Source organism: Myxocyprinus asiaticus, chromosome 50, assembly GCF_019703515.2.
Source record: "Myxocyprinus asiaticus isolate MX2 ecotype Aquarium Trade chromosome 50, UBuf_Myxa_2, whole genome shotgun sequence".
NCBI lineage: Eukaryota > Metazoa > Chordata > Actinopteri > Cypriniformes > Catostomidae > Myxocyprinus > Myxocyprinus asiaticus.
The window spans coordinates 11,967,830-11,981,756 of NC_059393.1; the positions used below are offsets into that span (position 1 = coordinate 11,967,830).

Below are 13,927 nucleotides of genomic sequence, written 5' to 3' on the forward strand. Positions count from 1 at the left end.
CAATGAAAGTTGGTGTACAGATGTAACAACGTTAAAGAGGATGTGCTGTCCTAATTTGGAAACGCTCTTTATTAACTGTAAGCCTTTCTACTCGCCGCGGGAGTTTTCCTCGTTTATTCTGGTGAGTGTGTATATCGTGCCAAACACGTGTTTGAACACAGCACTGCAACAGCTGGATGATCAAATCACAGACATGGAACAACAATACCTTGACTCAGTTGTTATTATTCTCGGTGATTTTAACAAAGCAAACCTCACACGTGAACTGCCCAAATACAAACAGCACATTATATGCCCAACCAGAGACAGAAATATACTGGATCATTACTACATAACAATAAAGGATGCATATCGCTCTGTTCCTAGAGCAGCTTTGGGACTATCTGATCATTGTCTGGTTCATCTTCTTCCAACCTACAGACAGAAATTAAAATCTGCTAAGCCTATATTAAGGACTGTAAAGAGATGGACCAACAAAGCAGAGCTGGAACTACAAGCCTGCTTTGACAGCACTGATTGGAGTGTTTTTGAAGCTGCAGACACCAATCTGGATGAGCTCACAGATACTTTTACATCATATATCAGTTTTTGTGAGGATATGTGCATTCCTACTAAGACTTATTTCACATTTAACAAAGACAAACCAAGGTTTACAGCGGAATTCAGGCAGCTTCGTCAGGCCAAAGAGGATGCTTACAGAGTTGGGGATAAAGTCTTGTACAATCAGGCCAGGAACACACTGAATAAGGGAATCAGAGTGGCTAAAAGAAGATACTCTGAGAATCTGAAAAACAAGTTTTCAGCTAACGACCCTGCATCAGTGTGGAGTGGCATGAAACAACTTACGAATTACAGGACTCCTACCCTGTGGTGGACCAACAACTGGCTGACGACCTGAATGTGTTCTACTGCAGATTTGAAAGGCCCAATCTCACACCCCACACCCACTCTGACCTCCACTTCACACAAACACCATTACCTCCTGCAACCCCCCTCCTGCTACTCAACCTGCACTTAAGATCTGTGAAGATGATGTGAGCCACGTCTTTTGACAACAAAGGATAAGGAAAGCACAGGGCCCAGATGGCGTTTCACCTGCATCTCTTAGATCCTGTGCTAACCAGCTGGCCCCCATCTTCACACAGATCTTCAATAGATCACTGGAGCAGTGTGAAGTCCCATGCTGCTTCAAACGTTCCACTATCATCCCCATCCCAAAGAAACCAAAAATCACAGGACTTAATGACTACAGACCTGTCGCCCTGACGTCTGTGGTCATGAAATCATTTGAGAGACTGGTGTTGGCCCACCTGAAGAACATCACTGGACCCTTTCTAGATCCCCTTCAATTTGCTTATCGAGCAAACAGGTCTGTGGATGATGCAGTCAACATGGGATTGCATAATATCCTGCAACATATGGGCAGACCAGGGACATATGCAAGGATCCTTTTTGTGGACTTCAGTTCGGCTTTCAACACCATCGTCCCAGCTATACTCCAGAATAAATTACACCAACTCTCTGTTCCCTTGTCTATCTGTCAGTGGATTACTAGTTTTCTGACGGACAGGCAGCAGCTTGTGAGACAAGGGAAACTCACTTCCAGCACCTGTACAATCAGCATTGGTGCCCCCCAGGGATGTGTGCTCTCCCCACTACTCTTCTCCCTCTACACCAATGACTGCATCGCCAAGGACCCCTCTGTCAAGCTCCTGAAGTTTGCAGATGACACCACTGTCATCGGCCTCATCCGAGATGATGATGAGTCTGCTTACAGAAGGGAGGTTAAACAGCTGGCTGTCTGGTGCAGTCAAAACAACCTTGAGCTGAACACGCTCAAAACGGTGGAGATGATTGTGGACTTTAGGAGGAACACCCCAACACTGACCCCCTCACCATTCTGAACAGCACTGTAGCAGCAGTGGAGTCATTCAGGTTCCTGGGCACTACCATCTCACAGGACCTGAAGTGGGAGACACACATTGACTCCATTGTGAAAAAGGCCCAGCAGAGGTTGTACTTCCTTCACCAGCTGAGAAAATTCAACCTGCCACAGACGCTGCCGATACAGTTCTACTCAGCAGTCATTGAGTCTGTCCTCTGCACTTCAATAACTGTCTGGTTTGGTTCAGCTACGAAATCAGACATCAGAAGACTACAAAGGACAGTTCAGACTGCTGAGAGGATTATTGGTTGCCCCCTTCCCCCCTTCAAGAACTATACACTTCCAGAGTGAGGAAAAAGGCTGGAAAAATCACTCTGGAGCCCACTCACCCTGCCCACTACCTTTTTGAACTGTTGCCTTCTGGCCGACGCTTCAGAGCTCTGAGCACCAGAACCGTCAGGCACAGGAACAGTTTTTTCCCTCAGGCTATCCATTTCATGAACAGTTAAATTGCTCCATTGAGCAATAACGATGTGCAATACACAGTTTAGTCTTTCTTATATTTATCCAACACATCCAACCTCTTCTGCCATTTCATTCCTCTGGGAAAAAACAAAACAAAAACAACATTTGCACTGTACATAACAGATTTGTATTTACACTGTACATAACAGATTGTATTAGATTTGCACTACCCATGTGTATGTGTGTATGTGTGTATGTACTGTATGTATGTATGTGTGTGTCTGTATGTATGTGTATAATTATTTTTTATTTTTTATTATTATCTATGTCTTGCTGCTATTTTTGTATTGTTTTTGTATGGTTGTACACTGGAAGCTCCTGTCACCAAGACAAATTCCTTGTATGTGTAAGCATACTTGGCAATAAAAGCTCATTCTGAAGTGGCAGAAGTGAAGACAATGACGACATGACAGTGACACTTTGTGTGACTTTGAAATAGTGCTCTTATATTTACTCTCTCAAATTTTGTTTTCCTAGAGCCACCAGGTGGCGATGGCGGCGTAGTACTTGGGCCCGTCATCGCTGCTTGCAGTTATATTTTTTTTTTCGTAATTCTGACTTAGCTTTGAATTACGTATTCTTTGAATGGAGCCAAGAGGTCAGCGTGTGACATTGAGATCTTCTATTGGTAACACGTCCTCTTGTCATATGGATTCGCAGGACAGATTTCATCAAACTTGAACTTTCGCACACATCCAAATTCGAAATTTCTTTGTATGAGCTTGCAATTCCACTCTCCCTCATTTGGATGCGTTTGAATGGAAGTGAACGGAGTGCGAAGTGAAGTGGGACTGCCCCTTAACACCGTCCAACACCAGTTTCAGAGGGAGGCAGCATCTCATTAGTTCTAAAGCGTGTCAAGACTTGTGAGTTTGATCGGGGGTAAAGGCAAAATAGATGAAAAGTCTGGAGGAAATGCTTACATTGCACTCTGACTGGCTCCAATGCGACCATACCCAACTCTCATGCTCTCGCAGTGGGTCTTCGCAGATCCTTTTGAATGGATCAAACTGGAAGTAGATGGACTAATGGACAATTTGATGGCACATGGCAGGGCTTCTATAGTGGTGAATGGGAGAACACAGTTCATTTTATTTTTAATTATCCATTTACTCCAACAGCAAAAGAAAAAAATCCACTATTACGTTTCCACAACTTTCCACGAGAGGAAAAAAATAGAGCGTGGTGGATTACGACAGTCGGTTGAGAGAAGATGCTAAATTTATTGTCACTCCCTCAGTAGCTGTATAGAAACCCCACCACAGCTGTGGTAACTAGTATTTTTAAACTAATTCCAGGGTAATATAACATAAAGCATAATGTTATAAATTTGCACACACACACACACACAAAATACACAGCTAAATGAGTTGGAAACATGTCATCAAAGTTTGTGAAAAGGGTCCATTACAGAGTAAACAACAAACAGACTTGGTTTAAATCTGTTAAAATTAACATAAAAAAAACACACAAAAAACATAGTATTGTATGCTTGGTAATAGTGAAAGTTTAAAGGTATTTCAAATACTTTCCTAAACAGAAATCTGACATATGGCCATGATCTTATAAACTTTTATATATTTAGACATATGGGCTATGTACATATTCAAATCATATTTCTGATTTGGGAAAATACATGTTACAAATGTTTACTTTTTTATATCAGTGAAAACCATACATATTTCTGTACAGTATTTCTGTATGGGTTTAACTTGAAAAGTATGTAAACATCAAATGGACCCGAAATATGAATTTACATTAAAAAAAAAGAAAAAAGGAAGAGTCACATAGTGCCATATGGGGGTCGGATTGTGAACGGCGAGCTCTGTGCACTTTGCTAGTTTTTAATTCTTTTTGTATCATAAACCGGTGAGATTCGATACACCCTGCTACATAACTGTTCTAAGAAGTCAACATGTCAAAGAATTCAAAATCCTCAGGCTCTGGAGATATTAAAAGACACTTATGTGCTCAAGCTGATATCTCAGATAGGCCCGCAGACCAGGGACTCGGTTTGGATGGTGCAACGGGAGAAATTCAGCGGCAAATGGTGAGCATGTCTGTTATGCTGGCGAAAGTCGTAGCAGACATGGAGGATCTTGCTGTAATACGTCAATCGATTACGGCAATGGAGGCGAAATTCTCTGAGTTGGTTACAAGAATCAGGGATGTCAAGAAACAAATAGATTATCTGGAGTCATCGGAGAGGGAATTAGCTGCAAATCCACTAGCGACCAAGATAGACTTGGAACGCTTTTGGGAAAAACTGGAGGATTTGGAGAATCGTAATTGGTGAAACAATGTCTGAATTGTTGTAATTCCTGAGCATGAGGAAGGCAGAGATATGGTGAAATTCCTTCCCGAGTCTGCTCGACATAACAGGCCATAAGCTGGAAATCGAGTGAGCTCACAGATTCCCGGCTCAGAGATCGGATGAGGGAGACAGGCCCCGAACAATTCTGGCCAAATTTCTGAGATCATCCGATAAAGATCTTGTGTTACGTGAGTCGAGGCATAAAGGAAGGCTTTGTTGGAAAAACCACAGCATTTTCTTGTTTCCAGACTTTGCAAATTCGACAAGTGAGAAACGTTATCGATTCAAGGAATGCAAGAATCTCTTACATCAACGGAAGACCGTTTTTGCACTGATGTTTCTGGACACACTGAGAATAGATACTAAGGATGGCCGCAAAATATTTACATGCCCACATCAAGTGATGTCTTTCATAAAATCAATGGAATGAGGAAGTCATGATGTGTTTCTCACGTTGCCCCCAAGTGAGCTTGTCTCGCTGAACATACACCTGACTGTCTGAGGAAGCTGTGCGCCTTTCTAGTTTCTTTTTGTGCTGGTTCCGCCTAGCGGCTGGAGTTTGTTTTGTGGAATAACACTCCTTCGGGACAGTTGTGGATGAATCTGCTCGTTCTTTGTGCTTATGCCTCCTATTGGCTGGAGTTTGGTTTGTGGAGTATTTTTTGCAGGACATTGGAAGGATTAAGTCATCTGCTGCACTCATGAACAGCCGGCTCACTAAACATTTATTTGACTGTCCGAGGAAATTGAACAGCTTTTTTTTTTTGCTGGTTCTGCAAGTGGCTGGAGCTTGTTTTGTGGAGGAACACGCCTTCGATACAGTTTTGTGAGTGAATTTACACGTTCTTTGTGTTTATTTTGCCTATTGGCTGGAGTTTGTTTTATAGATTATCTTCTGTTATATAATTCTGTCTCACAAAATTTGTATAGAAGCACTGGACTTGAGAAATCCGATGGCAAAGTTGTCACGGGGGCTCTCGTACATGAACTGTTTGAGTTTAGAGGGATGGATGCTGTCGTGTGTGCACATGTTTTTTCTTTTTTCTGTTTGTTTGGTTCGGGGGGAGGTTCAGGGTTTGATTGTTGCACTAATGGAGTATGTGATCTTTATCATTTTATTTTTGACACACAATCTATTATTTCTAATGTCAAAATGTCAAATGTTAATATGAGTGGATTATTTCTTTCCACATGGAATGTGAATGGGTTGGGGCACCCCATAAAAAGAAGGAAGGTTATTTCTTTTCTTTAACATAAGAAATATGATATAGTGTTTTATTCAAGAAATGCATCTTTCCCCACAGGAAGCTGAAAAATTTGGGAAGATATGGGGTGGACATGTTTTCTTTAGTGCTGGCTCATGTAAGAGCAGGGGAGTCATTACATTGATAAGTGAACATCTACAATTCAAATGTCTCAAACAGATTAAAGATAAATTAGGAAGAGTCATTATTGTTTTAGCATAAATTCAGGGGCAAAGGTTGATTTTGGCTAATATTTACGCACATAACGCTGATGATCAGGGCTTTTTATAGATCTTGAAGGGATGTTGCAAGCCGCTGGCACTCCTCATGGTATAATTTTGGGAGGAGACTTTAATCTTTTGATGGAATCAGTCCTTGATCATAGTGAAGCAAAAGTGTGTAAGCCCCTTAAAGCAACACTGATGCTTTACAGCATGTGTAAAATTATTGGTCTTACAGATATTTGGAGACTATTGAACCCATCTGGTAGGGATTATAATTTTTTTTCATCAGTCCATAAGATTTATTCTAGAATAGTTTTTTTTTTTTAATATCTAAGTCCCTCATTTCGTGTGTTGTGGATTGCTCAATTGGAAACATCTTAGTCTCAGATCATGCCCTGGTGAGTTTAGAGGAGTTGCCATATACGGAGAAAAAGAAATCATATAGTTGGTGCTTTAATGTATCCCTTTTGCAAAATCCTGATTTCCAACAAATGTTAAAGGCTGAAATCAATGTTTATATGGAGACCAACTGGTCCTCAGTATTCTCTATGGGAGTGGCTTGGGAGGCACTTAAGGTGGTTCTTAGGGGACAAATCATACAGTATGCCTCATTCATCAAAAAATCCAAAGCACGAGAACTTGTGGAGCTGGAAGGGACTATTAAAAGTGCCAAGACAGATTGGTATTAATAATGCTTTTAAAGAATTCTATATTCATCTCTATAGTTCCACATCTTCGTTTACTGATGAGGATATTAGAAATTTTGTGGACCATTAGAACTCCCTAAACTGACGACGGAGCAAAAAAATTCCCTTGATTCTGAGATAACCTTGGAGGAGCTTAGCGAGGTAATTAAGGCCTGCTCCGGGGCCTGACGGCTTTGCTGCTGAGTTTTTTAGATCTTATGCTACAGAACTGGCTCCACATTTGTTAGAAGTTTATACGGAATCATTAAAGAATGGAAAGCTTCTGCCAACCATGACACAAGCCCAGATCAGTCTGATTCTTAAAAAAGACAAAGATCCAAGTGAGTGCAAGAGTTACCGTCCAATTTCCCTGATCCAGCTATACGTTAAAATATTGTCAAACATTCTGGCTAACCAATTAAGTAAAGTTATGACATCTCTTATATATATATAGATCAGGTGGGGTTTATTTGGGGTTGTAGCTCTTCTGATAATATTAGGTGTTTCATCAATATCATGTGGTCAATGGCGAATGATCAGACTCCGGTCACTGCCATCTCACTTGACGCCGTAAAAGGCATTTGATATGGTAAAATGGGATTATTTTTTTAAGATTATGGAAATATACGGGTTCGGGAAAACTATTATTGGATGGATTAAGTTACTTATAGACAGCCGGTAGCAGTGGTACAAACGAATGGATTAATTACTCTGGATAGGGGCACCCGGCAGGGTTGCCCTCTTTCCCAATTATTGCTCTGTCCTGCCCTGGAACCATTAGCAGCCGCGATAAGAAAGGAGAATGATTTTACAGGGGTGGTGGTGGGAGGTATGCCACATAAGTTTGTGCTTTATGCAGATGATATTTTGTTATTTGTCTCCGACCCTACTAGATCTATGCCTTGCCTCCACAGAATTATTCATTCCTTTTCTAAGTTCTCAGGATACAGAGTCAGTTGGTCTAAATCAGAAGCTTTGGCTCTGACAGCGTACTGCCTAGTAATGGCTTTCCAGCTGGGTGCCTTCCAGTGGCCCAAACAGGGAATTAAGTATATGGGCATTTTATTCCCAGCAAATTTGTCTGATTTAGTTAGAGTTAATTTTGACCCCTTAATTAAAAGGTTTTCGAGCGATGTGGGCAGGTGGGCTTCATTACATTTATCTATGATTGGGAAGGTTAATATTATTAAAATGAATTGTATTCCAAAATTTAACTACTTGTTACAATCTCTCCCTGTAGATGTCCCCCTCTCTTATTTCAAGCAATTTGATAGTATAGCAAAGTCCTTCATTTGGAATGGTAAACGTCCCAGATTACATTTTAATAAGTTACATAGGCTGACTGACAAAGGTGGGCTAGGCCTACCCAAGATTTTGTTTTATTATTATGCATTCGGTCTCAGACATTGGTCGCTTCCACCAGAGAGAGCCCCTCCCTGGTTTTGTATTGAACAGGAAGTTCTTGCTCCTATTTTGCCATTACAAAGACTTTCTATTAAACTAACCGGAGTAGTTAAATCACACCCTCGCATTTGCACGCAATATGGACAAAAGTGTCCAGAGTGTTTAATTCGGACATTTATTTAAATATTGCCTCAAGCATATGGCTGAACCCTAAATGATGTATTGAAAGGTCCCCTTTCTGCTGGTCAGAGTGGATTGTGAGGGGGGTTACTACACTCGGTGACCTATATGAGAGCGGAGTGTTTAGATCTTTTGAAAATTTGGTTCAACACTTTGAGATTCCCAGATCTCAGTTCTATAGGTATTTACAGCTGTGCCATCTGCTCTGTAATATTTTTGGGACTAGCTCACACCCCCCTAAAGCAGCAGATCTTCTGGGAGAGGTGATTACTGCTTTTGGAAAAAGTCATGAGGCATCAGTGTATTACTCCCTGATAATTCAGAGTCTGGGGGATGGAGCTTTATCTTCTATCAAGAGATTATGGGAGAAAGATTTAAACTTGGTATTGGAGGAGGACGTGTGGGCTAGGATTAAAAAAAAACATCAAGTCTGCATCTAGAGATGCAAGGGTGCGCCTTATTCATGTTAAGATATTACATAGATTCTATTGGACCCCCTCTAGGTTATATAGGCTTGGTCTTAAAGACACACCCATCTGCTGGCGATGCCAATCAGAAGAAGGAGACACAATCCATGTTTTTGGGGGTGTGCTAAGATTCAAGAATTTTGGTTGAAAGTTCAGAGTTGTATGTGTGACATTTTGAGCGCTCAAATTTGATTTTGTCCCAGACTCTGTGTTTTGGGTGATGGGGCGGTCATACATTTGGGGGATAATCACATTAAAAATCGGGTTTTGATCAGTCTTATGATCGGCAGGCAAATCATTTTAAGGGAATGGAAGTCGGATGGAGCGCCCTCTTTTTTGGAGTGGTGTGTGGAAATGGGGAGGGTAGCTGCTTTCGAGGAAGTGGTAAGTAGAAGGCTGGGGTTTGGGGATTTATTTGTTAAGAAATGGGGCAATTATTTAGTTTTTTGGGGGAACTCTCGGGGAGTGATGTGGAGAGTGTAGTTTAGTTTAATTATGTATGTTTATTATATTTTATTTTTTGTTTTCTGTTAATATATGAATCAATAAAAAATGTTGATTAAAAAAAAAAAAAGAAAACTCGAACTCTGAGATGGCCTTCACTGCTTTCCAGTTTTTTTTATTTTTCTATTAATACTGTTGTGTTGTTCTATAATGCTGTTGAATAGTTAAATGTGATTGTTTTTTAAAGTGCATATTTTCAACTATTTTATGTACATTACATAAAGTAAAATAGTCTATTTTTATGATTTAAACATTTCATCATCAAATTGAATTATTATTATATGTGATTAACAAAAGTAAATTAATAAAAAATGTAAATATTTAGTTTTTTATTTATTTTCTTAAAGATTATTACATTAAATTTGATGGAATTTTGTTATGAAATTGAAATGTGTAGATCTTAAAATTATTTTTTGTGTATTTTTATGGATAAAATTTGTTATGAGCATGTATAATTTTAGATGATTTTTTGAATGTATACATTTTATTAAATTATTTCTCTAATAATTTAAAATTTGACTTCCATCTGAAATGCATGCAGCAATACAGTAATTATGCTCATATGTTGTTGTAAGCCATTTTGCATTAAAATTTGCTGTAATATTCAAATTCAGTCATTTCATGAAATGTTGCAAGTTACTGCATTAACTATTACTCATCACAAAACTCTAACTGATTAAATTCATTTGATTGGGAATATGATGTTTACTTCAAGAAATGCAACATTGGTTTGCTTTTCAGATGTAAGTAAAATGATGCACAACTATTATTTTTATTATTGTATTGTTGAGTAATGAGTACTGTTTGGACATAAGTTATTGAACCCTTCACAAATTGTGAACCAACTGAAATTTTAACTTTTGGGTCCTGTCTTGCTTGTTGCATTTAATTTAAACATAAAAATATGTCTTCTTTGAGATTTTTACATATTTGTAAAAATGTGCACCTGTCTCTTCATTTTTAGAGACAAGACAAGCACAGAGCCCTGTTTAGTGGGGTGGAGGAAGGGGTGGGTACAGCATTATTTTAAATTCAGCTACATGGAGGCTTGAAAGACTCATGACAGTTTTTCTGAATGCTTCTTTTGGACAACAGGTAATCTTGGCCTTTTTGTTTTTTCAGGGTGCACCACAATAGTTTAATTACACTAATTGAGATTAAAACTATTGCATCAGTACATTATGTTTGAGATTTAGTGGGGAATTCAACTGATACTATTTATTAGCTTTATAAACTGTAAGTCAAAATGTTTTACAGCTAAAATGAAATACTAATTTCTAATCATTTTAAATCTTTAAGGATTGATAATCAATGTTTTTAATGTTTTATGGTATTTTGTTGGGTACAGATTACATGTAATCTGGATTACTTAATCATATTACATTAGATTACATTAAAGTTTTAAATGTGTAATTAGACTACAGTTACTTTTTATGGAGTACATGATTCATCTACTAGTGTGTAATTACCTGATTAGTTTCCTAAATTTCTGCATCTGAAAAATGTGTGATACTGTCCTACTGTCTATCACACAGAAAACAGTGAGGTCTCATTCATCATTTAACCAAATACAAATATAATTTGACTTTCAAATAGACATGGGGGGAAATAACTGAGCCATGCAATCTTTGCCTTACAAAATGTGCATTGAAAAAGACTCCGCATCAGATCTTAAGAAGCACTTGGAGGTTCTGTGTATGTTCTCTATATTTATATTAAATAAAAATTACAATCAATGCATCATGAAAACAAAATATTTGAATAATAATTATATGTGTCATCTATCCATGTGTGCACATACCAAAATCAATACTGAATATTGAAAGCTCATAATACAATTCTCAAATGCACACGACATTTGTTTTCTGTTTCTAAATTAATGAACAAATTATTCATTTAGTCTTCTATAAAAATAAAAAAAAGGAAAAACATTTAGCAAAAAAGCATTGCAGAGGTGCAGGCATTTTCAGCTTTGTTCTTTTGCAGGCCTACCATACAAACTGACTTCTGTCCATGCTTCAGGATGGCAAAGAAATCTCCTGTCATAGTTTCAAGGAATAGTTCATCCAAAAATTAAAATTCCATCATCATTTACTCACCCTTATGCCATCCCAGATGTGTATGACGTACTTTCATCTGCTGAACTCAAATTAAGATTTTTAGAAGAATATTTCAGCTCTTTTGATCCATACAATGCAAGTGAATGGGTACCAAAATTTAGAAGCTCCAAAAATCACACAAGTCAGCATAAAACTATCCATAAGACTCCAGTGGTTAAATCAATATCTTCAGAAGCGATATGATGGGTGTGGGTGAGAAACAGATCAATATTTAAGTCATTTTTCTTACTATAAATTCTCCTCGCTGCTCAGTCAATCTCCACTTTAACGTTCACTTTCACTTTGTTTTTGGTGACCCATATTCTTCATATTGCCCCCTACTGGGCAATGAGGAGAATTTCTAGCAAAACAAATATTAGACTCAAATATTGATGTTTCTCACCCACGCCTATCATATCACTTCCGAAGATATGGATTAAAACACTGGAGTCATATGGATTACTTTTATGATGCTTTTTTGTGCTTTTTGGAGCGTCAAAATTCTGGCACCCATTCACTTGCATTGTATGAACCCACAGAGCTGAAATATTCTTCTAAAAATCTTAATTTGTGTTTTGCAGAAGAAAGAAAGTCATACACAGTTGGGATGGCATGAGGGTAAGTAAATGAAGAGAGAATTTTCATTTTTGGGTGAACTATCCCTTTAAGGCCACACCTTCTCATGAAGGTATAAATGGTACATCTCGACAACATATCTAGAGACTAAATAACAACAGTTATCTTAAAAATACATGCATATTATAATTGTCTTCCTAACTTGGGTAACATAGTGTTTCCATGACCCTTTAAGCATCGTTGTTTTACTCAGTGACTGACAAAGAGAGTTGCTCTTTAATTTTACATTTACTAATGTTTAATGAAAGGAGTGTTAATTGGTGCTTAATTTTTAAAACTAATCATTGGATTTTCATTAAAACATGCAATAAGTAAACCAAAAGTAGTCAGATTAGATTACCGAAAAAACTTAAATCATAAAGATTATGTTACTGATTACAATTTGTGTCGCAAAAGAGATAAGAATCAAATAACCCATACCAGAGGAAATGATAACCTTTATATCTATGTTTTTTTTGTTTTGGTTTTTTTTTCTTAAAATACATCCACCATTCATACATAAAACATTAACACTAAAATCCTGCCCAGGACTGGCAAATATTAACTTTTAAGAACTTTGTTCGATGAGTTTCAGAGTCAGCCTTCTAGCTTGTGGAAAATGTTTCTTTTTGTATGCTTTTGGAAAAAGAGTACAACAGAGTGCAGTGGAAAAACTTGTTTAAAGCATTTCTTTAAAGTTCATTCGAATGAATTACACACAATTGCCAAAGGTAATTCTCTTTTCTTGCTGCTAATAATCATTCTGCATGAAAGCATTTGTTTCTAGACTGCAGCAGTGCAAATTGCACCATACCAGACTTTACCAAGAATCAACAAGTGCTCACTAGTGAGAGCAGTGTAAGGATTTAGTAAACCTTAAACCTAAGTATTAACTTGTCCTGCATCATTTGTGCCAAGGGCATTAATGATACCTCAAATTGTGAGGCTGGTTGAGGAGAGGTGTTCTGTGACTTATCTAGCAAATTTTTATGATGATACATGCAAAAATCTCAAGCTATATCTCAGGAACAATATATCATAGGAGACATAATAATAATAGCCTAATAATACAAAGAATTAAACAAATATAAGAGATTGGATGTCCTTGTTTTGTCTTCAGGAAAATTTCAATGTGGGCGACCACCAAGCATGAGCCATGAGAATGCAGATACAAAAGAAATGACAAAGAATGAATACAATTCAGGAGAGAATGTTGAATACATGTGCTTTGATAAATACATAATGGATGGTTACCGCTACTTCACCTGTGTGCAAGGTGAATGGAGAGGACATTTTACATGTTTAAGTAAGTACTTACATGCCGCACAATGTATAAAGATGTGTGAGGCTTTTAGACTTTTACTACATTTTATTTTTCTTTGCAATCTTGATATGATCTTGTAGTATTAAGTCATAATTTTGCACAGGTTGGGGTGACGGTCATGTAATGGATTTGCATTGTAACACTGAGAGTCACATGTTTTTTGTTTCAGAGCCCTGTACAGTGACAGTAGATGAAATGGACAAAAGGAATATACAATTGAAGAAGGGTGGAAGGGAAAGAATCTTTGTGCCACACGGGGATTATATCACCTTTGTGTGTCAGTGGTTCAAATATAAAAAAGGCAACACTCCCTTTAGACAAATGTGTCAAAATGGTGTGATGCCTCTTCCTGAGTGTGAATGACAGTGTAAATAATAAACCACTGAAGCTTCAGTTGCACTGACACCAAGCAAAACTAATGGAGCAAGTCAAAATAAAGCATTTTTCCCCAATTGA

At 38.1% G+C, this 13,927-nt stretch overlaps 1 protein-coding gene across 1 annotated transcript in view; it reads left to right on the forward strand.

Annotated features, from left to right (window-relative positions):
• Window positions 1–13,927, forward strand: part of LOC127438634 (complement factor H-like) — a 56,811-nt gene extending 42,884 nt beyond the window's left edge. Inside the window, exon 8 of the mRNA XM_051694338.1 lies at window positions 13,641–13,927. Coding sequence (XP_051550298.1) covers window positions 13,641–13,834 — 194 coding nt within the window. The 3' untranslated portion in view covers window positions 13,835–13,927. The remainder of the gene's footprint in view (window positions 1–13,640) is intronic.